The sequence below is a fragment of the Haemaphysalis longicornis genome, unplaced genomic scaffold, assembly GCF_048455015.1.
Source record: "Haemaphysalis longicornis isolate Haplotype H1 unplaced genomic scaffold, Haemaphysalis longicornis Haplotype H1 scaffold_6, whole genome shotgun sequence".
Taxonomy (NCBI): Eukaryota; Metazoa; Arthropoda; class Arachnida; order Ixodida; family Ixodidae; genus Haemaphysalis; species Haemaphysalis longicornis.
Genome location: NW_027526407.1, coordinates 97604062 through 97629146, shown reverse-complemented (window position 1 = coordinate 97629146; position 25085 = coordinate 97604062). Strand labels below are relative to the sequence as shown.

At 44.2% G+C, this 25085-nt stretch overlaps 1 protein-coding gene across 4 annotated transcripts in view; it reads right to left on the bottom strand.

The window, feature by feature from the left end:
* The window catches only part of Syt1 (Synaptotagmin 1), a 206589-nt gene that overhangs the window by 6283 nt on the left and 175221 nt on the right, over nucleotides 1-25085 (bottom strand). For 3 of the 4 annotated variants that reach the window (XM_077672583.1, XM_077672587.1, XM_077672586.1), the window contains 3 exons: nucleotides 2845-2962; nucleotides 1488-1621; nucleotides 1205-1406 (listed from right to left, as the gene is read on the bottom strand). In XM_077672583.1, coding sequence (XP_077528709.1) covers nucleotides 1215-1406; nucleotides 1488-1621; nucleotides 2845-2962 — 444 coding nt within the window. In that variant the 3' untranslated portion in view covers nucleotides 1205-1214. The remainder of the gene's footprint in view (nucleotides 1-1204; nucleotides 1407-1487; nucleotides 1622-2844; nucleotides 2963-25085) is intronic. The other variant, XM_077672584.1, reaches the window with a different exon arrangement.

Below are 25085 nucleotides of genomic sequence, written 5' to 3'. Positions count from 1 at the left end.
ACGACACTCATGCCCTCATGCTCAAAGAAAAACTTGCGATAAACACCGGTATTGCACAAATATTTAACCTCGAGAGTCGAATCTGGTTTTCCAAACGCTCAGTATGATTAAAAAGCCCGCTCAATTCAGAAGAACAGCTTCGTTGGCTTAACGAGGTGGTAGCATATCTGAGCTTCCACTACTATCTGAGCGCTGACGCAGACGCCGACACGGCGGATGTTTTGAACCATGAAGAAACCGTACACTTAGTTAACGGCACACAAGAGGTGTCAGAGTATGCTGACCACCCAGGAACTGCTGAACCTCCTGTGCCGCTCCAGGCCAACTGATGGGCGCTTCTGACTTGCTTAGTCACTTTGCTGGGGCTCATAAGGGAACCAAACAAACGTTAAACGCACTTCGATACGAAATATCTGTCCGCCCACTTTTCACGAAGCGAACGCAGGCAAAAATAACAGGGCTTTTTTGCCAGGAAATAACACCCCCCTCCCTACTTTTGGCGTTTTATTGGTATTATTTTCCCCTCGGACTTTTACGCAGTGCTAAATTATCAGCAGGCGAGCGCCGCGGCCGCCGCAGCAATGAGGTCATGGTAGCTACTGGAGGTCGCCTCCCATTGGACATCGAATTCATGGAATCAACTGCTTGTGCAATTACATTCCCGATTTTAAGAAATTATCTATTTAACGAGATTATTCTCTGTTCCCGGTGACTTCGTTAGGTCGGGTTTTAACTGTATTGCGCCTTTGCCGGCTGCTTTCAACGATTGAAAGCTCGGCTCGAAATTTTAGACCCAGCAACTCAGGGCCCATATTGTGAGCTCTTCAAATAGTTTCACTCATTACAATCTCCAGTGCAAGTTAAAGCATACCATTCACCTTATTTGCATGTGTGAACGAGGAGGGTACCACTCCGACCATCGCCGACGAGCGGTGGTTCATATACCCAAAAGCACGGTGCCACCTTGACGCTAACGCAAACTTTCTACGAACCAAGGGTTGCTAGTATCGTGCCAACTTCAGTTGCACCGGGACCATTTTAAACCCTATTTTAAACCATGACCAACCGTACCAGCAAACGGCACTTGATCTCTCTGCTGGCACTTGTCAGTAGGTATATTTTCCTTCGCAAAGTCTTTTGCCAAGCAAAGCCCGCTGTGCTGCCCTGCGGATAAGGCAGAGCCAGCAGCCAGGTATGTCCCTACCTGCGGTGGCTCAGTTGTCCTGTCCGTCGGTGGGCTCCTTGAGCGAGTGCCACTGGGCGATGGGTCGGCGCGGTGAGGCCAGCATGTCCATCCAGTGGCGGAGCTCGGTGCCCGTCGCGTTGCAGCCCAGCACAACCTTCCCGATGGGTTCCGACGTCCCGATGCGGTCGTAGTCGACCACCGTGACGACCAACTGCACCTTCTGCGAGGTTCAGAGGGGTACAAGGATGTGAGTCGGAGCCCAATACATTCCCGAAGACTGAGGAAGAAAGGTAACACTCACCTGTATTTGTTCGAACGGGACTTCGAAAGTGAAGGACTCGTTGTAGTAAGGGTTCAGGGTGCACTTCTTGATGCTGGTCTTCTTCTTCTTCAGCCTTTTGCCGTTCATCATCAGTGCAATCTTCACGTACGGATCTGAGAACAGAGTAGGGAAGCAGTTTACAATTTACCCTGCCGCAAAAATAAAAATATTCCTTTCTCTCTCCATCTCCCTACCCCCTCTCTTTCCCTCTCTCCCTGTCTACATAAACACTTCTATATACGTTAACAAAATATTCTGTACTCTAAAGAAACAGAACACTGAATTCACCGAAGATCTTAATATAATCAATTTGTGAATCGTTTACCGCCGTCACGCTTATTCGCCGTTTAAATGAAATCCTTATTTATAAAAGAAACCTCATTCTAGCAGCTCTACACTTCAAGAAAAGTCTTACGATATTCGTATAGAGTATTTCCCACTTACAGTCAACGCGGTTTTAACGAAATACCCGCTATGAAGAACAAATATTCATTTCCCTGTGCCATTTGTACTAAGATATTTATGTTCAGATAAAGCGAAAGGTGCATATGACGAAGTGATTTTGCTTTGCTGATGTGTTCATTATGAGGGGCTGGAGTGTACTGCAGCTTCAACTGGCAACCAGTGGTAATGTTTTTCTCTCTTCCCGGAATTACTTGCACTTATACAGAAACAGAACTCAAAAGATGGGTTTATAGAGGTTGTCTCGTAGCGCACTTTCTGTGTTACAATTTTTGCGAGGTATTTCTTATTAGGAGAAAGTTTGTTACGGACACTAATTTACCCCAGTAATAATAAACAAACTTTTTAAATGTGCTTGCGGAATACTCGATTAAGCGGAATAGTTATTAAGCTTTTGAACCATGACAACCACTAGCCCGCTGCGAGCTGGGGTAGTGGGGCTTAATTTGCGTCATTTTCAAAACAACACCTTTTAAAGCTAGAACTAAAAAGTTTCGCGCTTCGTTGAGGCATCTAGTCAGCAACCACAAGTACTACGTTTAGTAGTAAGAATCGAAATGCTTAGTATCAGAGTAACGTGAAAGGCTGTTGCAATTATAAATCAGTATGACATCGTTTGGAAAATTTATGCGATAGTAGACGTGACTACCTAGTGTTCTCTTCTTTTTCACTTAACAAATAAACTAGCCCTTTTCGCAAAACAGCGAAATAAAAAGTCCCGTGGGTGGAACCACAACACACAGCCAGAAATAATACATTGAAAGATTCCCCTCCGTGTACCTTCGAAGGCGAGTAGCAGGACGTTCCTCGGAAATCCCGGATTTATGGGCATCATATATAAGAAAAAAAATCGTTAGGGGATAATCTTACGTACCGGAGAGTCCTCCAACATCCATCTTCTTAAGGTTCTTGGCTTCCAGGATAACTACAGTCAGCTTGCCGGCCGTGGGAACGTAGCGAAGTGAGAAGCAGATGTCACCCAGCTTGTTTTCCTATTTTGTGGCGGGATCCATCACGTGGGCACGGAAGAAAAAGACAGAAAAATGCGGGACAACACGATTAGCGCAGAGAAAACAGCACAAAAAGTGAAGAGCTGTGCCATTTATCTTTCTAAAAAACAATGTGGCAGAGCTGAAGCCACCTCGGAAACCTCTGTAAACACGAATAAGATTGCAGGGCCAGGCACACCAGAAAGCAGATTACAGCGCGTTCGCGAATGTGCAGCGAAAGCTTCATAGCGACACAAAAAACATGGCCTTTTGTTGGTTTAAGAACATTGACTCTGTTTGCACACGGCTCTTATCTCTGCGAGGCACATTTCACTGGTTTCTCCAGGAGCTCCATGCACTGGGGGGTGGACGTTAGGTTGAGAATTGGTTTCGTGACACATACAGAAGGTGAACGTTGAACGAACCTTGCGTTCTTTGATAGGACCATATTTCGAGGCCATTGTGCGACATTTTCTTAGCTTATTCTCATCTGCCTTGGTTGTTTTTTCGAATATACTTTTAGTGTTTTTTGCAAAGAAGGCATGTTTCACGTTTCTTAACTAAATTAAAATATGCACTGTAGCTTGAAGGTTTGATAGCATTCATTCATTTAAACTGCTTCCAACATAAATGGCTGATATAACCGAGAGAAGCATTTCTTAAAACATCAAATAAGAAATAAATTCAAGTGCATCTTTTCCTTGAGAATCCCAAGAAGAACACTGGCTGTACGACGAAAAGACTTAAGAAAAAAAAGCACTTTTAGAGTTTTTCCTATTGCGAAAAAAATTCTCCGCCCCAAATATTTCCGTTATATGTCGGCCGCTCGGTGGCAAAAGTTATGCATACATAGAAATAACGTTGCCACGTAGAAGTATCCAGTTAAACAGCAATAGGATTTAATCTGGATGCAAAGAGTTGTTGTTATAATTCGCGGTTATAAGCAGGGAAGTGAATCTACCCGCGGGAAACTAAGCTGCGTGAAACAAAATATTTTCGGTTAGGAAACTAAAAAAACCAGTACGTTTACTTGATAATTTTTTTCCGTTCAAATTACAGCTATAACAAAACTACTCGCGCACTAATTATCGCTATATAAGTATTAAAAATAGACTCGCAATGAATTGGAGTCAATGTTTTTAATTTAAAATAAATATGGAAGATTCTTTAGTTTTAGTCACACCAATTTTGACAGGCCACAAGTGACATCACACATTATTAAACACCGAACGTACATAAAAGACATAGAAGACTGCATAACCATCATTGTTGATTGCCAGTTTTATAAAAAAATTATTGCCTAAAGGAACGTCGGCACTGGATCTCCTGTTCGTACTTTGCACAGGGGAGCCGTCGCTTTTACTGTTGGAATGCTGTGAACACTGTTTAAAGGCACGGGCACAGTAAGACAGATCTTAATAGACTGTGTGAGCACTACCACACATGGGTGGTTGGCCGCTCCTTAGCCATTCCGCAAAAGGTACCTTTTCAACGAGGCTAGAACATCGAAGCGGTAGCCCTATGTTTTTTTTTTTTCAAAGCGCAGCATGACTGTGTTGTGGCAAGGTTGTAACGTTGGAGAAGTGCAGGGAGCAATTGTGTTTTAATCAGTAGAGTATTTGATTTTGTGATGTTTATTTTGCTTTCGTTACGAAATTGATAAATTAAGGGCAGAGCTGCACACACACACTTAATTTTAGAGCGTTGGCACTATTACCATATCTACACAGTCAAGGTATATTTGTAGTCAAACGCGTCAGCAACGTGCTATGATAGGAGCGCTCTGCATTTTTAAGGCATCAGTTCGATCGTTATATGTAGGTCCTATAATTAGTGAGTAAAAGAAAACAAATATCAATAAAGTTTTTTTCATTCGGTAAGAAAAAAACGAAATGGAGGCGAAAAACAAACGTTTCGACTCAAGCCCCCTCCGACAATCGTATTTTACTTGAGCATCACGATCATGCAACCAACCGCATGCCATAATATCCTGCGATCTGGCTGCTGAACATTACAACTGTTGCAAATACACATTAGCACATGAAGAAATTGACACAAAATACCAACACCATTCACAAAGTACACTTTGAATAACAGCAGAGTTCAGGTAGGGGAAAGTGGCTGAACATCACCATTCACAACGCACACTTTGTATGAGAGCAGAGGTTTGGTAGGGGAAAGTGGCTGAACATCAACTACGTCACAAGACGACACCATACAGACAGACATCGAGGAAGCTCTATAGAGTGACTGGAGCGATGCGGTGGTCACCGGCTTTTGTTTTTGTCACGGAATCGTTCCTAAGCCGGCAGGGTGCTCCAGGGAACTCCGACTGTGACCCGAAATAAAATGGCTTGGAGCATGCCATCATGCAAAGGCTGGGATACAAAAGCGTTGAGATCATGCACAATGCAGTGGTGAAACGCGGAGTATATCTGAAGCATTCTGAGCGAGCGGTGAGATCTTGTTTGTGCCTTGGTTCCTCCTATTCGGCATTGCCCTTCGAAAGTTACCCTTTTCAGCGTAAAAAAAGGTTTATAGAATTTCTAAAGCACTAAGAAGGGTGATATCTTCTCTGCCAAAGTGCTTCGCTTGGTAAGTAATTGGTGCGACGGTTTGTTTTAGCTTGAAATACGTCTGCCTTGAACAACCCCACGCACCGCTGAAAGTTCTTTTTTCGTTCCGTCGTTTTTTCAGGAGTGGTGGTCACAGTGTGAGGAAACGTGGCCATACATTTGCGCAGTGTGCTGTATCGAGGATTCAGATTGTGCCAACACGACACTGGGCAACACAGCGAGCTCCCACCATAGTAGTAGTTGACAGTGGATGCACACAACCAAGATTTTTTGGTCGTTGCATTTTCTGTACTCAGTAATTTGCGTATTTTGAGGACATTGGCCAAGAAGAATGAACACAGGTAGATGAAATAAAATTCACTCTTTGGAAAAGCCGTATCAGTAATCATGTTCCCGTACAAACATCGAAGCGTTTTGTGTAAGTAACATAACAATATTTTAAATGATGTGATTCCGCTTAGATACTTTGAAGAAACATGTCAAAAAGAGACGTACACACTGACGTAAATGCAGTCAGACAGATAACGTGTTTCATGCTAAACGAGACGCCAACTTATGTACTACAAGCAACACTGGCACAACACGTTCACAGACGGTAAAGGGAACGGTTGTGTGCGTACGAGCAAGTGAATTAGAGACTAAACGCAGAGACGGTGAGGACAGTGACGAGATGCGACAGGCGCAAACCCTTCCACTCAGGATGAACAAACTCGCCCCACAACATGTTCAATTGAAGCAATGGAAGCTGTTCAGACGCATGCTGGGGGCACCGGCTTCGCTTACAGTGACAGACATAAACCTAAAGCTCAACCATTGTGGCAGCGTCTGATAGAAAGCTTATAAACTTCTCCTCATGCTTACAAGCCCTTGCAAAAGCTTTATATGCGTCCCTGAAAATGTACATTTTTTACCTCAAACGAATCTTTTGGTAGAGAGGCTTCAAATTTGTATTTGATAGCGCTTTCAAATCCCTAAATACGACGTTCCACCAACTAGCACGACACTAAGCTTTGCTGATGTGATAGAGCATATGGAACATACAACCCCTAGAAGTTCCCAACAGATACGGGTACACTGAAAGAAAAGACACGAAGTGCAGAATCGGTCGAAAGCTCAAAGTAAAAACCTTGAATATTTGCGAAACGCACACGAAGTCTTGAAAGTGTTCTACGGAAACTATGTTTTGCGATTGGGTGTGGTGCTTGTCTGTCAATCTACCACAAACAATCCTTGCTATGCTCTTTGCTTACACTGATATAACACGGTGAAATCAGTCTGTATACTGCTCTGATAAAAGCAAGTCCTCTTGCTGAAACGTAAACAGTAACATTGGTTGTTATTGTTTCTCTCGTGTGTCGATCATTTCACTCCTGTTACTTCTACGTGTTTTTTAAGTTTTCTTTGCTTTCAGATTATATATACGACATGTATAGGTATATCTGGGCTTGGCTTCCTGCAAAAACTACCAAAATGATACCTTGGCGCTTACGTGTGTATTGTGCACACCATTTCGAAGCCCATTTGATGGTGATTACGGGAAATATCAACTCACATTGCAGTCTTAAACATAGAAATCACTGCAATTTTTTCCCCGCGCACGAACTTCCCCACTAATTCATCAAAATGCCATCTTTGAGAGGAATACAAGGCGAAAACCTTCATACCTTCATGTTATTGTGTAAAAAGAACAGCCATACCACACGCGAAAAGGTTCGTGAGGTCTCTACAGCAAGAAACGACGGCACATGCGCGAACTCATCTACGGTCGTGATCCGTAGGAACAGCAAATTTGATTCAAGGTTATGGCTAGCCCCGAAATTAACGGGAGCACAAATGACGAATAACAGCGTCTGCAATGTGCTATATGTTGAGCTCTTATACCTAATTCATTTACAGCCTGAACAAGATGTCGCTGACCATGCTCGGCCCTGTGTGAGTAGCTTTCTAATAAAGAATGCCTCCTTTAGCAACCCTTATTTGTATACATACGTATGAATATTTTTGTACTATTATGAGCAATATGAAAGGAAACACAGGAACGCGTAGAACATACCCTCAGACCCAGCTCTAAGTGATACGCAGCGGCCGCCGTCGGAAACAAACTGGAAAGGGAGACGCTGTTCCAACAATCGTCCCCATTCTCGCCGTGCGTCTTATCGGCTGTCCGACGATGCTACATTATCGACGAAATGACGTAGGCTGCTGCTTAGTAGAAATGCCAGCGCGGTGGGGGTGCCAACAGGAAGTGGAAGAGCGCCCTCCTTTCCCCCTTTGGTTTTCACAGCGCCATCCGCGTATCGCTCCGAGTCTGTTTCGAGGCTGTTTTCCACGTGTTCCTGTGTTCCGTGTCATGTTGCTCATAATAGTATACTCCGGTTTACGTATGTTTTAAAGTTGACGTAAGAAATTAAAAAGCATTTATCCTGAAAACCCCGAACAGGAAAACACTTTTTCAGCAACAAACAGATAATCAGCGCCCAATAAACCTCGTGCATGGGGAGTTTGAGTTCACAGCAAATGTCTCGAAGAGCCTGAAAATACGTTTGAACTTATAACAGCAAGCATGCGGTCTTTTTGGCTATATTTTGGTGAATGACGCAACAGTATTTTCTGAAATATCTTGAGTAAACGGGTTTCTGAATGTTTGTTATCAGATTGAAGTTTCACCATGCAAACGTAAATTAAAGAGGGCGCGTCTTGTTTCTCACGTCGGCCAAAAAACAGACCGCGTACCGGAATTTTCAAACAGAGACATTGTGCCTAATATTGGCACGCAGCAATACCAATGTGACCTGCAACAAATGGGGCACATTTCGTTCTTAGCCACCTTTTTGGGAAATTTCTTCTCTTATTTTCGGCAGCCTGCAACAACATTCTCAGGCATACCTGCAGTAAAGACGTTCTCGCTTCTTGTACTCTTCCTTTCAGCAGACCTACTTTCCTCGGCATTATTTGTGGCAAAGAGATGACGAAACAGAAGCCTGCAAGTTTAACTCTACAGCATCTGAGTCGCATTTGTGACAGAATGTTCAATAATGCACCAGCCCAATGCCTCCAAACATTTATCTTCGCTGGGCTTCAGGCCCTGTATACATATTCGGCACGTGCGAGTGCGAATTAATGTTTCAGAACCCAGCCTAACTCGCTCAAGACAATGCATGCAGTTCGCAAGCGACAGGCAGCGTAAGCAGTCCCTGGAGAAGTTGGGTAACATCCACTTCGTTAATAACTCCGTGCCTAGAGAAGTGTGCACTTGTACTTACGCGTGGCTCGAAAGATGGTCCCTTTTAAATGATGCAGCGCGAAGGCCGTACACAAAGACGGATCAGTCTTTGCAGCATCTCTCTGTCTTCGTCACTCCGAAACACTAACTAGGGCACGGAGAAGTGGATGACTTCTTATAGAATTTTACTTGTCACGAGTTCCGCAACCTGTACAAACTTCTGCTCAGAAACGGGACTAAAAAATTATGCACGACTGTCGGTATTTGCCTGTTGCGCGCATTCTGTACGGAGTTGTCGAATGTAATTCACGGTAGGCAGTCGGTAAACCTAACGCGCCTTTAGTCGCGCAACGATAGCACACCTTTATTGTGCAATCTTATATCGTTAATGGTATTCAACACTAAAAAATTAGGACTTTACAGCGCTTGTCAGTAAACATGTGTCATTAGGGGTTCATTAAAACAAAACTAGGTCTTCGTAGAATTCGTAGCTGTGCCTATCACTCAAGCCAGGCCTTATACTGCTGCCTCCACTTACTACTTCTACAGCATGAAACTTTTGACGCTGTTACGGCAGCTGCATGTTGGAAACCACGCATTATATTCCAAACCTCCTTTGTTTTTTTCTGTTGCAAACTGCGAAGTATATTCGGCACTTCCTTTCCTTCCTGTCCCCCACTTTACGAGAAGCACAAAAAGGATATTTTGCTGTGACCAATAGAGCACATTTGGGTAATAGTGATATTAGGCACGTGATTTCAGTTGAAAGGAATTGAAAGGAACAATTGAGGTATCATTACCATTATTTTATTGAAAGGATCCATAGCCTTTTATAACTTGCTGCATTTCAGTTCCCGAGCCGAGGAGATTTATTTCTTTGAAACCGACTGCCTGTATTTCAATTTCTCGCAACCCATTTTTACAGTGATCTCACTAGGGGCACAGTATAGAGCAGTAAGGAGCCTTTTAACCATGCGGTGGAATTAAAGGGATGGAAAAATAATCTTCCGCATTTGTACAACTGCGGATGTTTTTATTGCAGATGATTTTGCTCGTGGACGCCAATCGCACAAGTGAGTCCACGGCACGTCACAGTGGCCACGGAAGAAATCTGTTTGCGAGTCACCGCTACTAATTCGGTTTTCTAATTATGCAAGCTAGTTGTTCGAAGTGTCAGTCAAAATTGGCAGGATTGTAATTGTAACACAAAAACCTCTCCAACTAATGAAACTTTCAGTCAGCCTTAGTGATTGATCTTTAGTAGTCTGCTCTGTCAAATGGCGACTTGCGCACCGTCACGGTACAATATTACCATTTCAGACGAAACCCTAGCCTGTACATTTTTCTGCTCCTGATTAGTTCCTCTGGTCTCAGTCGTTACTTCGGTATAAGTAAGATTTAGCTGTTCGCTCTTGCCAACTGCTGTGTAGAAAAAAAGGTCGCAACATTCCCGCGCGTTGCGAAATCCTTCATGTGCAGGGATGTCCAGAAAGATTAGAGTCAACATTGTCCCCCCAAAATCTGTGGCGCGAAATCTTCCCCTGCGTGGTTTATTACTGGGGCGTCAAAAACTGTGAAAAAACAGAATTTTCGAGTGCGTTACGTACCCAGAACAAAATCCGCTACTTTCTTGACCTATCCTGGCGAATTCGATAGTCTGACAGTCTGTTACACGGAGGAAAGTAAAGCTTACGAGAGGCCATGACATTAAGTATTGCGTACCACGCCGCCATTTTCGGAAGTCCCCCTTTTGGGGGCGAAGAACCCTAGGGGCTCGGGATGTCGGCATCTCCTGTCATCGTTGTCTCATGTCGTCACTCAAAAAACAACTGTATAATAGATAAAACCGGTTCAAAATAACCTAACACCTATAAACCTAAATTGGAATGCAGGAAGAATCAAGATTTAATTGCAATTATAAACAAAAATGTGTTAAATTCCGTCTCAAAACTGGTTTCAAACGCCAGGTTTTCTCCTGTGAAGCATATTTGTTAGCATGCTTCAGCGTTTGACACGAAGACAATTTACGGCCAGCTTTCCTCTAATTTAATTGCTTAAAACCGGTTCAACGCAAGATAGGGCGTCTCCACCTACGGAAACGATTCCTCTGCCCACCGCGCTTCTCCAGCGTCCAGTCAGTGCGCGTTGTCTGGCGAGAGAGATTTACAATCTTGGAATGAACTTATACATTGCATGCTTCGCCCCACCCAAGGTTTCACCTCCTGCACTCTCGGTAGTCCCACTACTGTCTGCTTCATTCGTTCGTCTGCTCCGACCATTGGCAGTCCGATAGGCCACGCATTGACGTAGAGCACCGGTAGACCGGCCTTCGTTGCCGTATTTTGAATGCGGTTGCCAGTGGCCTTTTGAGAGCGTGAAAAAGCAAGTAACTTTTTCCAGAATTCTCTAAATGTACCAGTGGTCAAAGGGGCCTTTCCTTAGGTTTCCTTCCCCAATGGCACGTTACGTATTACAGTGCGTATGATGGCACGACGACGGTTAAACGAGTTCCTTAGGAACTTGTTCCACGCGCTCTAACGTATAAGGTATCGACTTTAAATTGCTTCTTTGGTGTAGAAGCTAAACTTGCTGGAATGCGTGACATTACGACAATGCAGTACCCGTCTGTAAAGCCGCATCGATTAGAAGCGAATGATTACTTTGGAGACAGTGCTATCTTTCAGCATTGCAGAAGTTACCCTACCTTGAGGCGGCCGGCCTCCGCTCAGAACGAACGGCCCGTGCTTTATTGTTCTACTAGGCCATCCCTTCTTTCCTCCCACTGAGAAGAGTTGAAGTTTGCACTGGCCGTTTAAAACAAATGCGTCGTTTCTATTTCTTGTTTTCACAAACAGCGTTGCGCACACGCGTGATTACGTTTTCATGCAACCGAGCTTTCGACAAAGGTGCGGGTGTTTACAATTGCTCTTTTTCTATTAGTGACCTTCTTTCCTTGCGTCGTCGAATCTAAACCCACCCCTGCGGGAGAAAAGGCGCACATCGTGCTACAAAAATATGTGCATAGCCATTTTGACCAGTCACGGTGGACTCGCCGCTGAGCTCGGGTGAGCTGCATGAGGCCTAATGCAGTCGTCGAATGCTATCGTTTCCTCTGTAATTAATACGCCGCGGGACATGTAAATGGGGTTATGAGGACAAAGTATAAGTTTGCTTTATTGAAACAATTGTTTTATGGTACCCTTAGCGCTTGTCCGGAAGCAAACGATGCTTTATTCACTGATAAATTGTACAAATTCAGGCGAACTTACAATTCTCCCGCTTCATTATGATTTATAACATCAGCAATGACGTATTGTGGGCAAGTACCTAAAACCAAAGTTAGTATGTTGACTGAGGCTGCCACTATCTGCCTTACGCGCCTTTGAGGACCTTGATTACCGTCCGCCCGCCTAGAAGTCCATTTGACACCGGTGAATGACCGATGTTCGCAGTCGGTTTGCTTCTGACCGGACAGGTTCCTGCTGCACTCTTATTGCTGTTGATAATAATCGTTCCCTGAAAGCTTGGGTATGAATTAAAAAAATTAAAGCTGTTCCACTAAGTGTGAAAGCTGTCGGAAGTGCAGAGCAGTGATTCCCCTTAATGAGCTGTAGCGTCGTTATCCGCTCACTGCTGTCACTCAATGGAATACAAATTTCCCGCCTTAGCAGTCCGCGTGCGCCCCCTGCCTGAAACTTTGCCAGTGGGAGTTCTGTTCTTTTTGTGCTTGCTTTTCCTCCCGCGCATGCCGGCGTTGCGCGGTAACTTTTTTCTCTTACTATCGTAAAAACCCACCAAAAGAGCGTTCACAACTAAACAAACGTGGGTGGTGCCGGTTAATTACGCATGCTTTGCCCCTGACGTACCTACAGTATTTTTTGCGCTAAACAAAGGGGAGATGTATGACAAGCGCCAGCGATTCACCAGTTTCAAACGCTTATGACTATACAAATTGCTTGGCTTTTGAAGCCTCTGGGTTACGCCGCGACGGTGGAACGGCGTGTGGCTCTACTTGGGTCCAGCGAGCAAAGCACGACGACAAGGCGAGCCCCTAAAGTGATCTGCACTTAGACAGGGTGACTTAGGCGGCAGTGTCGCTTATGCCAAAAGGCCAATATCACGTCATAATAACCGAAAGCGCAAGACGGCTCCTTATGCAGCGTAGGCTCCTTAATAAGTACCGCGTGGCATTAACTGCTGCTGTTTACGTGCTCGTTCGTAGCATTCATTGTTTAATCCGGCATAATTACGGACACAAAGGGAATGTCTACCTTTTTAATTTGGACTAGATTTTGCTGCCACAAGCACCCCAAAACACGCCATAAGTTCACTACGGAAAAGTAGCAGGTTAATCCATGTATTTTCTCGGTTTTCCTTGTCATATACCTGTTTTGAGCGAAGTATATGTTAAGCGTTATGTTAGTGTTATTCGAACGAGGCACTTTCCAAATGAAATTAACTTGCATTTTGTCCTCAGGGCCCCTTTAAGGCATGCGGCTCGTTAGGCCTGCCGCCCTCTGGCGGCGCCCGGTGCTCGCCAAAACAGCCCCACGGGAAATTACTTAGTGTGTGAGTACGTGAATATCACGCTTATTGGCCGGAGTAGGGAGGCCACGTTTCATATGTTCATGGATCGTTGCGGTGGGTAGCACGCCAGCTGAAGGGATCATCTCTTCGTTTGTGTTGATTTGAGGCAGGGTATAACTACAGATTTTATAGTGGGGACTAATATAATATGTTCCAATAATTTTATAAAACTCAGCTGAATTAGCAGTGGGTAGTATCCTGCGGTGTGTTTTCCTCTCAAGTAATAGAGAGTAGCCGTATAGGAGTGCTAAAGCTGATAAAATTTATTTGTTGAATTGGCAATTTATTTACTCACTTGCATCATACTTACCCCCCTAGATCATTTAGAAAGCATGTTAACGAGTGAAGAAAAATGGCGGGTGAAATTTATGTACTTCTACAATAAAATGTTTCATTGTTAGACTTACGAGTCCAGTTCTTACACTGCCAAGATTGTTTGAACAAAAGCGTTATATATCATGTGCGTGTTGTTCCACGAGCTTTGTTTCCATAAAATGAGATCACATGGTCCGGCACGCCAGTTTCAGCCCCCCTACGACCCGTGCACTGCAGGAAAGATCTACATTTTCCTTGGAATCTGGGAGACAGGCCTCCAGGGGGCACAATGTACGATACGAGAAATCTAATTTTTGTACATTTTTCCCGGGCTGTCAGAATGTGCCAAGAAAACAATTTCGATTCAGGGAAAAGCAAGTGCAAACACGTGTATATGACGTATTCGCACAAGAGACGCGCTTAGAGAAGTCCGTCTGATAGCTCGTAAATAGTTTACAAGCCATTTCGCAAAGTGATCACAAAGCTTAGATATGGTATTCACTTTAGTTTGTGATTCAGTTCTTCTTAACGTGAATAATCACCCGAATCTCAAAAACCGCATGTATACAAGAGCCTTACTTCCTTACAGTATACAGTAGTTTGGCAAATATAGCCTTTCCCAATTAAACTCATTCCTTCCCCCAAGGGACGACACAGAGGTTCGCGATACCGGAGCAATTAACTCCGAAAATTTAAACTTTTTTTTGAGGGGGGGCGGGTTGACAGAGTCTATATGTACAAAACAGGAAGCCACAGTCCTAGCACTCAGGGGAGCTATATTCCAACAACAGTTGCCTGGATCGCAGCGCTCATCATTAGATAACCACAAATGAAAGGCCCTACAAGGCTTGCTTGTGAACAAATTTACGTCATAGCCGCGTACAAATCAACCCTTTTTTAACTGAGTAGGAGAAATCCGGATGCTACAGGTGTTGCTGAAGGAGCCCGGAATATAGCTAATTAGTTGGATGTACACAAACGTGACAACTGCTGTAAAATTGTTTCGGAGGCCAGAAAAAAAGAGCATTCCAACACTACACAAGGATATTCCAGAAAAAATTGAAACAATCCGGTGAGTGCGTCACTCCTTCTGTCTCTATAAGTGGACATCAGTTTTTCATGACCTAATCACAAAAATAAAAATTAGAGGCGTGGAATATTTCGGCGATAGCGAGGCATGAATGAACGCTAAGTTTGGAGATACAAATATAACAGCTCTTAGTTTCACGGAACTTTCAACCTACAGTGAGTGAATAAGATACACGGCCAACAAAGAAGGACGAAGAGCTCATTTGGACTGGAATCGCTGACTTTGCTGATATAGAAGACCTTGCAGAGATTTCACAAGAGTCCTCCCCTCCAGCCGTACTAAAACAGCCTTCAGGGTGATACTTCTGGATTGCACAACTGCCGGTAACTTGGCAGCTTTGGAGTACCTATAGCCAATTACCAGCCCCAATACCAGAAAACAGCAATGCTTGAACCGATTGCTCAGCACTGGGGGCAAGAAAGAGTGCCCGAATCAATGGATACTCTTTGTCGGCATGCTCGATGGACAGCTTCCTGTTGATGACGTCTAGTCGCATCACTTCAGCGCACAAGATGTGCAAGGAGAGTCGAGACAACTACCAAGACACTTACAGACGACCACTCCGAGGCGATAGGACTTGCAGGGAGTTCCATGCGATTATTCGGTCATGATTCCCCAAGGACAATATAACATTGTGATTGTCTTTTAATACTCGCCGAAAGTCGTAATTAAGCGAAGTTTTCAGTACCACACAGATATCAACTGTAGCCCGCCCAAAATTCACCGCAGGAAAGAGATTTTTTTCCAAACGATAATGATGGTCGTGGTTAGAAGTGAATAAAAGAAGTGCTTCCCTTGGTCGGAATCGAACCTCCGTCCCCGTGGTATCAAGCCTACGTCTATCCGACTGCACTATTGTGGCATGGTCGAAGCAGTTTGTATTTTTAGAGTGGTACACGGACCTGCAAAGTTAGATAGGAAATGCAGCCCTCCGTTTAACGAGGGTGATGGTTGAACGCTGCAGAAATTCTTGGAATGCCCGTATCAGTAAAGCACTGGAGAGCACAATCCCGGTGCAGTAAATCGTCCCCATAAAAAACAGGTGTTCGCATAAACAGCGCACAGCCTTCCGTCACACCTTCGACCCATAGCTTCTGGGATGGTTCGTTTAGCGTTGAACATGATATTTGCCAGTTTTAGTTTCCCGTACGTAGAACCTTCATATGCGTAGAGATTTCACGGGTGACCAGCGCGCATGCTCAGAACGCAAAGGGTCTGCGTGAGTCTCACGGACGTACATGAGATTCGCATTTTTACGCTGCGGTCTTCACGTTGCTTTTTGTACGTAGGCTCAACCAAAATGGCGGCGTCCTGCCTGCCCACTTTTCAGCGATAGAGAGGCAGACAGAGAGAGAGAGAGAAAGAGAGAGAGAGAGAGAGAGAGAGAGAGAGAGAGAGAGAGAGAGAGAGAGAGAGAGAGAGAGAGGAGACGTTTATTTGAGCTTTTTGAAATGGGGCTGGTTCCCTAGTGCGGGAATCCATGAGGTCAGCAGTTCGCATCTTCTTAGCTAATCCCTCGATGCGATATCGTACATAAGCGGTTGATTTCGCTTTCAGTCTACCCATTCTTGCCCCAACATGACGTTTCAAGCGACAAATAGCTTTCTCTTTTCAGGCACAACGGCAATTTTTACCTGTTAAGCCGGACAAAATAGTGTTTGCGGCCGTCATGAAACGGTCTTGCGAGATCACGAGTGGGGACAGCAGTGTCTGTGTCTGTTAGTAGATGGCGCTAGGAATAACACGCGGCAATGGGCGGAGAGCGCATGCATCCCCGCACCTTACGCGTGGCGTGCGTCACGCCCGTGTAACCATACGGGTTTCAAACTACATGCACGTGGGCTACGTATACTTATAACGTTTGCGTACGCGAACTCTGTACGCACCTGCAACTAACACTGTGTATTGGAAAGCTTCGCGTTCCACCATCTTTGTCTCCTCGACACACAGTTCATATTCTTTCACACGAAGTGGTGTCGCAAATTTTACACATAAAAAAACCTTGTCATGAGATTCTTCTGGCTTCAGGAACGCTGTAATTAACATAATTTCTGAGATTCATAAACAGCATTGCGGGCGTTTTAAAATACCGGTACGTTCTTCGCAATGCGAAGGCGGAGAGAGTTGGAGAATATAACATCGTGTTGGCGGACATAACATCGTGTCGATTTCCCATAGCGAAACGGATGCCCAACGAGAGGGTAAGCCTCAAGACTTTGCCTGCACATTCCGATATCCCTACCTTGCCTGCAAATGTATGTAAATGCTGCGCAATGGACCACGCCCTGAATAATCATTTCGTGATATCTCTTCATCGCGCCTACAGACACATAGTAGTCTTACCACACACGGATAATCAATCAGGTGAATTTGAGAGCTATCACCCGAAGGTCGCAGGGCACTACGGCGTACAGCTGCAACAAACAATTCGTAGTCGTGTGCTGGGCGACATTGTAAATCAACCACTATTTCTATCGACAAGGGCTACGTACACTGTTGGAAAAAAAAACGTGCTTATAGGCTTCAATTTAGTGCATTCTTTTTCCGCCAATTCTTACGAAATTAGGAGAAAAGTAAGAACAAAAGGACATTTCATACTAGTTTTACGAGTTTAATTGCACTGTGCAAGTAACGATTGCAAGAACCGAACTCTCACAGCTACCTGAAAAAGGATATGCTGCACTAGCTTTCAGCAGGACCCTAATAATTCTTATCGTTGACGCGCGAAAAGCCAGCAAGGTGTGATCGCCATGTGCGGGGTAGTAATAGACAACGACACCGACGACGCCGTACTGCAATACTTCTTTACAGCTAACAAAATTGCGAGAGTCTTAATGCTTGTTTTGAGCACCACCAATAAATCTCACACGATGGAGAAGTTCTCTGGTGAAGGACACAGCAGCAGAACGTGCTTCTTTCACGCAACGTCACAATTACGTTGCGAAGTTGGCCGCCTCTTTCCTACGCCTATTTTTTATCCCTGTATTTCATAATGGCACCGTTACCTGCCATCATCCTTTTTGCGTGTCCCTTGGAAGATATCCTTGGCTATTGGCCACATTTCATCAGGCACTTCTAGAAATCCGCCCAGCCTCATACTTGCATCATATGCTGCCTTACAACGTTCGCACAATTAATAATTTCTGGTCCCATGCATCGCACTTACAGCCTACCATATTCAACTTTCTATTCCTTCTTTTAATAGTATCTTGCCATGTCCCTTGGCGAACAAAATGTTAGAAACTAGGGAAGCGAACTGTGCAGGCTGCCGTAGGGTCCCCGCTTTCTTTGCCTGTGTCAGCTGTGCACATCTAAACATTTCATCTTCCGCTATGTCTAAATAAGCTTTCTGTGAAACCCACTTTGTACCTCTTTATAATTCTGTTACACTGAAGACCAAAAGGACTTAAGTTTAGTACCACCTCAGTAAACCGCGAACTACTCTCGACAACTGCCTTCATTACCCCTCTGCGTGGAGTCAGCACATTTCTGAAAATTCAAACGGCCGCTTTGGCGGTGTACGCAAAGACCAAATCGCAACTCACGAACATCCGTCCTCAGTAATTCCTGAACTTCAATGGGCACACAGCAGATTTCTTCAACATACTGGAGAAACCAGTATTTTTCGATAACAGGCGCATTATCATGTCAGCGGTTGCCATAGTACGTACAATGGTACCTTCCGCTAGGTACTGCACGGTAAACAAGAGATGTAATAGTGTTTTCCTTTTGAAATCGTTCACTGTTCTACTTTCATTGGAGTCCAAAAACTACGCGGACATCTCACCTCTTTTTATGACGTAGTAAACTGCAAAAGTATGAGTGTCCGATTGCCAAACGCCTCTTCTCATCACTATCATAATTTTTTTGTTTTGTGTCTGCTTCCTATTTTTGAAATTTTTGAAAGTTTTGAACGTCCGAGCACAGAGGACGTCTATTTCGGATGTAAGTTGATAGCCTCCTAATTTCTACTTATGTATTTAGCATCTCCAAATTACTCATAATGGCCGCTTTGCAGGTCTCTCAGACGCGTTTTTAAGTTAAAACCAACAAAACATTTACTGTGTTAATTTTTATTCTTTTCAATTTGTGGCTTTTCGTCTCCCCATTGCTATGACTAAGCATATACCCGCGCTTGCATCGCGAATGAGCGACGACGTAATGGGAGTGTACTTTGCCACGCTTAACTAGTTTTTTCTCTCAAATTACCGGGCTTAAATGACTAGTGCATCCCTGGGGACATGCGCCTAAAACACGCCTAAAAGTCGAGGGCCACATCGTATTCTCTCGGTTTACCTGCGTCAGCTAGGATCACCGAGCTGTGGTCGAGGGCCACATCGTATTCTCTCGGTTTACCTGCGTCAGCTAGGATCACCGAGCTGTGGTGGTGCTGGAAAGGCGTAATATTTTCGAATTCTAAAGGTTCATGGTTCCAATTCCACCTGGGCGTAAATTTATATAATTTTCTTATCAGCTGAGTGATGCTTTTAAAACGAAGCTTTGTTTGCCTCACTGATGCCGTCTGATGTCACGCCAAGACTCACTGCAGGAAAACAAACTTTCTCGGGCCATGATGATGATCGTGCATGAAATGAGAGATGGTGGAAACTCGAAGCTTTCTCTGGTCTAAAGCCAATGCCTTCAAAGCCCAAAGTCAAAGTCCAAAATCCCGATCTTTGCTCCCAAAACGCACTGCCGAAAAGCCAACTTACAGAACGAGTTTCCCCAAAGGCACATCAAGCGAAGGTGCAAAACTTTATCCCTGGCCAATACCTCGAGTGGGTACGTGCCAAACCTTCCACCGGCATTTTCATCATTAAAGACCAATCTGTGACGACAGCGAAAGATTCCTTCATGAGAGTGGACTTCGGTTCGACTCAAATTGCAGAGGATGAAGGCTTTGCGTTTCACACATATTTGTAGTTACACGAAGCGGCTTTGATTTTTAAAAGTCTTTTAGCGGTCGGCCATCCTGTGTACAATCGCTGTTACAAGGACGCTGGATTTTTAACCCACCCAATTAAATAATACTTTTGCAATAAACAGTGCCTTGCAAGGAGTCATTCCCGCTGTGGTCCGCCGATCCCTAGCCAAGCCACAGCGCCAGGGGAGGGTGTTTGAAGCGCTCTTCAAGTTCTCACACAGCCGTACACACTTTCTTCCGGCGTAACCCACCCTTTTTTCACGCTTCGGCTTTTTTCGTGATCGCTGGAGGTCTTTTGGTTCACGTCACTGGAATAAACCGGTTTCCAATTTTTTTATTGATATTATCAGTTTCCAAGTACAGTAAAGTAGAATGAAAGACCCATAATAAAAGGTGCGGAAACAAAAGCCACTCTCCTACCACGCCATTTTACTGCTGAAGAGTAAGCGAGGAACCTAACATAGCGACGCTCTTAAGATTACTGCAATGCTAAGCTCTAACCGCCGCCTATTGCAACGAGAGAGGAAGTACGGTGTCGCAAATACAACAAGTGTAACAGATCACCAAAACATAACCCAGCAAATTTTGCGATTGAGGCTCCATTCAGCGAATTCTTTATTTCATTCACTTTAACAGTGAGCACTTTTTGTATACATGACGTTGTTGCGATGCTCTACTTAATGGGTTTATTTCATGAACAGGTTATATTTGTGCGGCCTTAAATGAGGTATTTCCGCACAGACCGCTCTTCTTCTAGATCTGTAATATTTGTTTTACGCACTTGGTAAACAGTTTACAAGTGAAACAAAATCAGGGCCATGCGCTCTCGGTTTAGGGTAAGTAAATGGGTCCTAGTTGTTTGTGGGCGTGGTATATGGTTTAACGAATGGTCCGATCCAAGCAAAATTTGTCATTGGCTCCTAAAGATTGCACATAAGTCTACTCACAAATTAAATTATAAAACCTTGCGATAATAAATTTGTTTTTGCTGAGTTTTGCCGACCGATCCCCAATCAGCTCTATGACGCTGCACGTTTTGTAATAATTGCAAGTCACAAGAAAAGCAGGGCAGATTTTATTGTCCTTGCGCCTCGGCTTTTGTTGGGCACTGTTGACATGGCTGGTGTGATAAGGAGTCCGTATAAAGTCGATCAGCGAGCGCCGGTTAAATTCTGAACATCTGAAGGGTATCGAACAGTCAGAATTACTGCAGAATGTGAGCCGTCTCGTGTGACAAGTGCGCGTCGAACACAATAGAACCGCACAGAGCTTAGAGACATCAAAGCTAATAACTGTCTCGGCATGCTTCGTTTCTTGTGATTCTATTTCACAAGAGCACTCCTCCATGCGTTGGGACCATCCCGCACGCTAACACAGGACAAACAGGAAGTTATGCACCATCCAGCTCACCGTGCCAGTATGTCATTTTGTGACCTGCACTTTCTTGGACAGTTAAATATAGCCCTAAGGGGATGATGATTGCTTTCCGGTGTGAACGTCATAGGTGCCGGGACAGGGTGCTTCAAGAAGCAACCACCGTCCTTTTCTCAGACGGTATCCCTCGTGCTTCAAAGCCGTAAAGCGCGTGTCTCAATGCATTGGGTGGCTGCTAAAAATACCTGATGTATCTAGATTCTTTATAGACTTCCGTATGTAGTCCGACGGCGCGTGCGGGTATAAAAGTCCCAACTAACAGTCCCAAAAGCAGTTTTATGTGATCAGACCACGAGTAAAAAAGGAAGCATGGCGTATAGATGTCGTAGTCGCTGTATTTTTTCTGGTTAATGATTATGGTATTCCTGCACCAAATTATTCTCCCTTCACACAATTATCAAAATCTAAACCACTTTAGACGCGAGCAAACAAGTGTAGGTGCCTCCATCGGCCAAATATTCTGAATGATTTTAATGTCCTCCACAAGCTTAAAATAACACTACCGCAAGCACAAAATTTTACATTGAAGCGGCGAAGGCAATATTGATACTTTAAGCGTACAGCCGAATAGCGTCCAGTAAACTCCTGGCGCACGTGTCAAGGTAACGTAGCAATGATCTCAAAAGGTTGCCTTTGGATCAGGCTGCCATACTAGAAATTACAACAAAAATATTGAGTAGCAAGTGCTTGAGTACTACCATGGTACATCGTATACTTATCGCATTCACCCTGCCGTTGTCACTTCTGTGCATTTTTTTACGATTATGGCAATTATGACCACACGAAAGCACTGCGGCACTCAAGGGACAGTTTGTTGACGCGAGACGTCACTCCTCTGTTGCCAGAAGTCTTAATTCTCGCGTTTCGTTTTCGTAGTCGGACAGGAGACCAACTGAGCCAAAAATATGGATGCTCTTCTGTTTAAAGAACGCAAATGTTGACTCAGTCACCAAGGCACAAACACGAGCCATCGCGTGTGTCGCTCAGAAAGTGGGAGGACGAAAAGGGAGGAGGCAAACGCGATACGAGTTGCGGGGTATTGGGCACACGGTTGCGGATGATGCAGAAAACCACGTTCCAGGTCTTCACCGCCAACAGCAGCCACACACAAGAGGGCCGTGAAGAAGGTGGTGGGCGTCGGGAGAAATGAAAGACGATTAGTCAGAGCGAGAGAGAGAGAGAGACAAGCAGACGTTGCGAGAGAGTACAGGTGTCACGGCAGAAACACAACATGCATTGCGCAGGCGCGGAGGCGGCAGCATGGGAAGAGAGAGAGAGAGGGAGAGAACAATGGCGACGTCACCGCCGTCCGGCGGCGGTGTACGGCAATACTTACGGGCAGCCGTGCGTTCCGCAGCAGGTTTTGGGGGTATCAGGTGGGCCATGATCCCAAAGAGAGAAAGGGGGTTTCAAAGAGATAGAAGTGTTTTTTTGCAATGCAACAAGGAGGAGCGGCGGGCAGACGATACAGAGAAGGAAATGAGAAAGAAAGAGGGCAAAGAAAAGGCGTACGTAAAAAAACAGATGAGAATAAACTGGGTGCAGAATCAGCCTAAAGCTGTTTACACTTTACTCGATAAGAGTCAATACACATCTGATCCAACTGTGCAAAATCTCCATCCCGGTGTGAGAGACAACACTGAGGTAATGAAAACTACATCAGCCACAACTTCTTACGCATATCAATGCCTTTATTGCTTTAGTTTACGCGGGTGGTAAGAAATGTAAGTAGCAACTTGTGCTTCCCCGAAAATAGCTGTGATGAAACACAATGTGAGACCCACTTAAGCAATATAAGTGGCACCCGAGCGTGAACGGAATGTAGCAGGGCCAAAATGATTGGCTTGTTCTTTTTACCAGAAGATTTAAAGCTAGACTGACGTCAAAACTTCGCACTTGAAGACATTTTTACTTAGTATGGAGAGCGAAAACGCCATATAATGTTCAAAACGAAATACATTTGACGTGTAGTTAACTTTTAATGAATTTAGATTGTGTGCACACAGAGTCCTTGGGATTCAGTGTATTGAGCAGCGGACGTTCCATGCCATTTGATGAATAAAGTGATGCGAAACTACCGCTTGAATCAAACAATAGGTTTCATTAGCTAATATTTATTGTTAAAAATGTCAAGCATTCCCAGAATGAAACTGCACATAACTGCCAAGTGTTTACTGTTGCCTGGACAGCAATTTTAATCGGGTGTTATATGGGGTCGCGTGCAGCCGATGAAATACGAGGTCGTTTTTCACAAACAGCAGGAGAGCTGCAGATGAACAAAATTATTTTATCCAAAACAACATTTGTTCCCGCAGAACTTTTGTGTACTGAATTATTTCAAAGAGAAATCAGCCCGAGCCCTTGGAAAACATTTAAGACGTCCAAGAGAAGCCAAAAATATTTGTGCGTGGGAAGTTCTAATATAACATGTGAAGATGGGTTTCTTTTTGTCACCTCAATGCTCATTTTAGAAAATATGTCATGAATGAATACCTGAGCGTCATGGCTGGTGTTACGAAATTATTGCTGTGAACAAAGTGGTCGCTGTCTCGTTGTACAATACGACATGCTCATCCATAAGTCGTTCGATTCTAAGAATCGAAATATTTCTTGGGTATAGTGACTTGTAATTCATGTTCGTAACATTTTGAGGTGGCCGGCAAGAATACGTTTTATGAGTGAATTGGTTACCACGTAATGCACCAAGCACTGTGAAAGGCAGTTTAGGTTTGTACACCATAGCGCTCAGTTGAGTAGAAGATAAGATTGTTCAGCCGCAGGATTACAAAAACAATCGCTAAGGAAGGGAAATTGCATAGTGGTGCCGTAAAGAATGCACACCCTCCTTAGGGAAATTATATCAGCCACCAGTAGAGAAAAAAAGTTGTTTCTTTTAGACTACGCCAAACTTTAAAAAAAAACATTTGCTCGTCAGCTCTTCTATACCAAGGGCATCAATAATGACTACTGCGGTAGATTATATACAATGTAGTTTCGCGATCGTGTCACGGTAACCTGTGTTGCCAGATAGGACCCATAAAGTGAGCCAAAAGTGTTTTGTGGACGCGGCACTACTTTATTTCAGGACCTGTTTTCGGAAGTATATTCTAGTTACTGGGCTCGTCCACGCTTTAGTTTCATTGGGTTCGTGGCGCATCATAAAGAAGTTTCTCACAGAAGTACGCCTTTGGCCACAAGCAGATGTCCTAGGTTCGTCTTCTAAACGCCTTGACGCAAAGCTTAACGTCAAAAAATATGAAAAATATTTTTTCCTGTTCACAGTGATATTGCAGTGGGCGAGGCATTTTAAAACCAGCGAGTAAGTAATTGCACACCAGTTTGAGTCACAGGTTGGTTTGCCGCCAATAAAATAACTTCGACGGTATGGTTCCTGTCGAATGTACAATTAGAAACATAGTCTGGCGCACTGGTTTCAACAAATAGACTTCTGGTTACTCAAATTTCTGTGAATATACCAGAAAGTGGGAGGTAGTAGGTAAGCTAGTAGCTTAGATGATAAGTATCAGAAATTTTATATGTCGGCTCATGCCTCAACTTGTACCCACTTCATTCATTTGACTGCATTTGAACTTGCAGGGATGACTCATTAAACGCTACCGCTTTGGCCGGCACTCCTAACGTGCACTTAGGTTCAAGGCCAGGGATGTTTGCAGTGATTTGGCGAAGTTCATTGAGCAATACTAACTATTTTGTAGCTTTTCTACTTCAAGCAAACCTATTTTAAATCATTCTATTAAATTGTGTTTAAACGGTACGAAAATGACCTGATCGTCTATTTTGCCTTCAGCTGCGCACACTTTTGTAAAGTACAGTATAAAATAAGCGCCCTAAAAAACCTATTTTAGTGTGAACAAAAAAACCTTATTCTAGTAGGTACAAAATTACCATTGTGGAGTGCACCTTTCACCATGGTCCAGATGCCTTAACATTAAAACTTGATCTGGTTGTGTACCTGG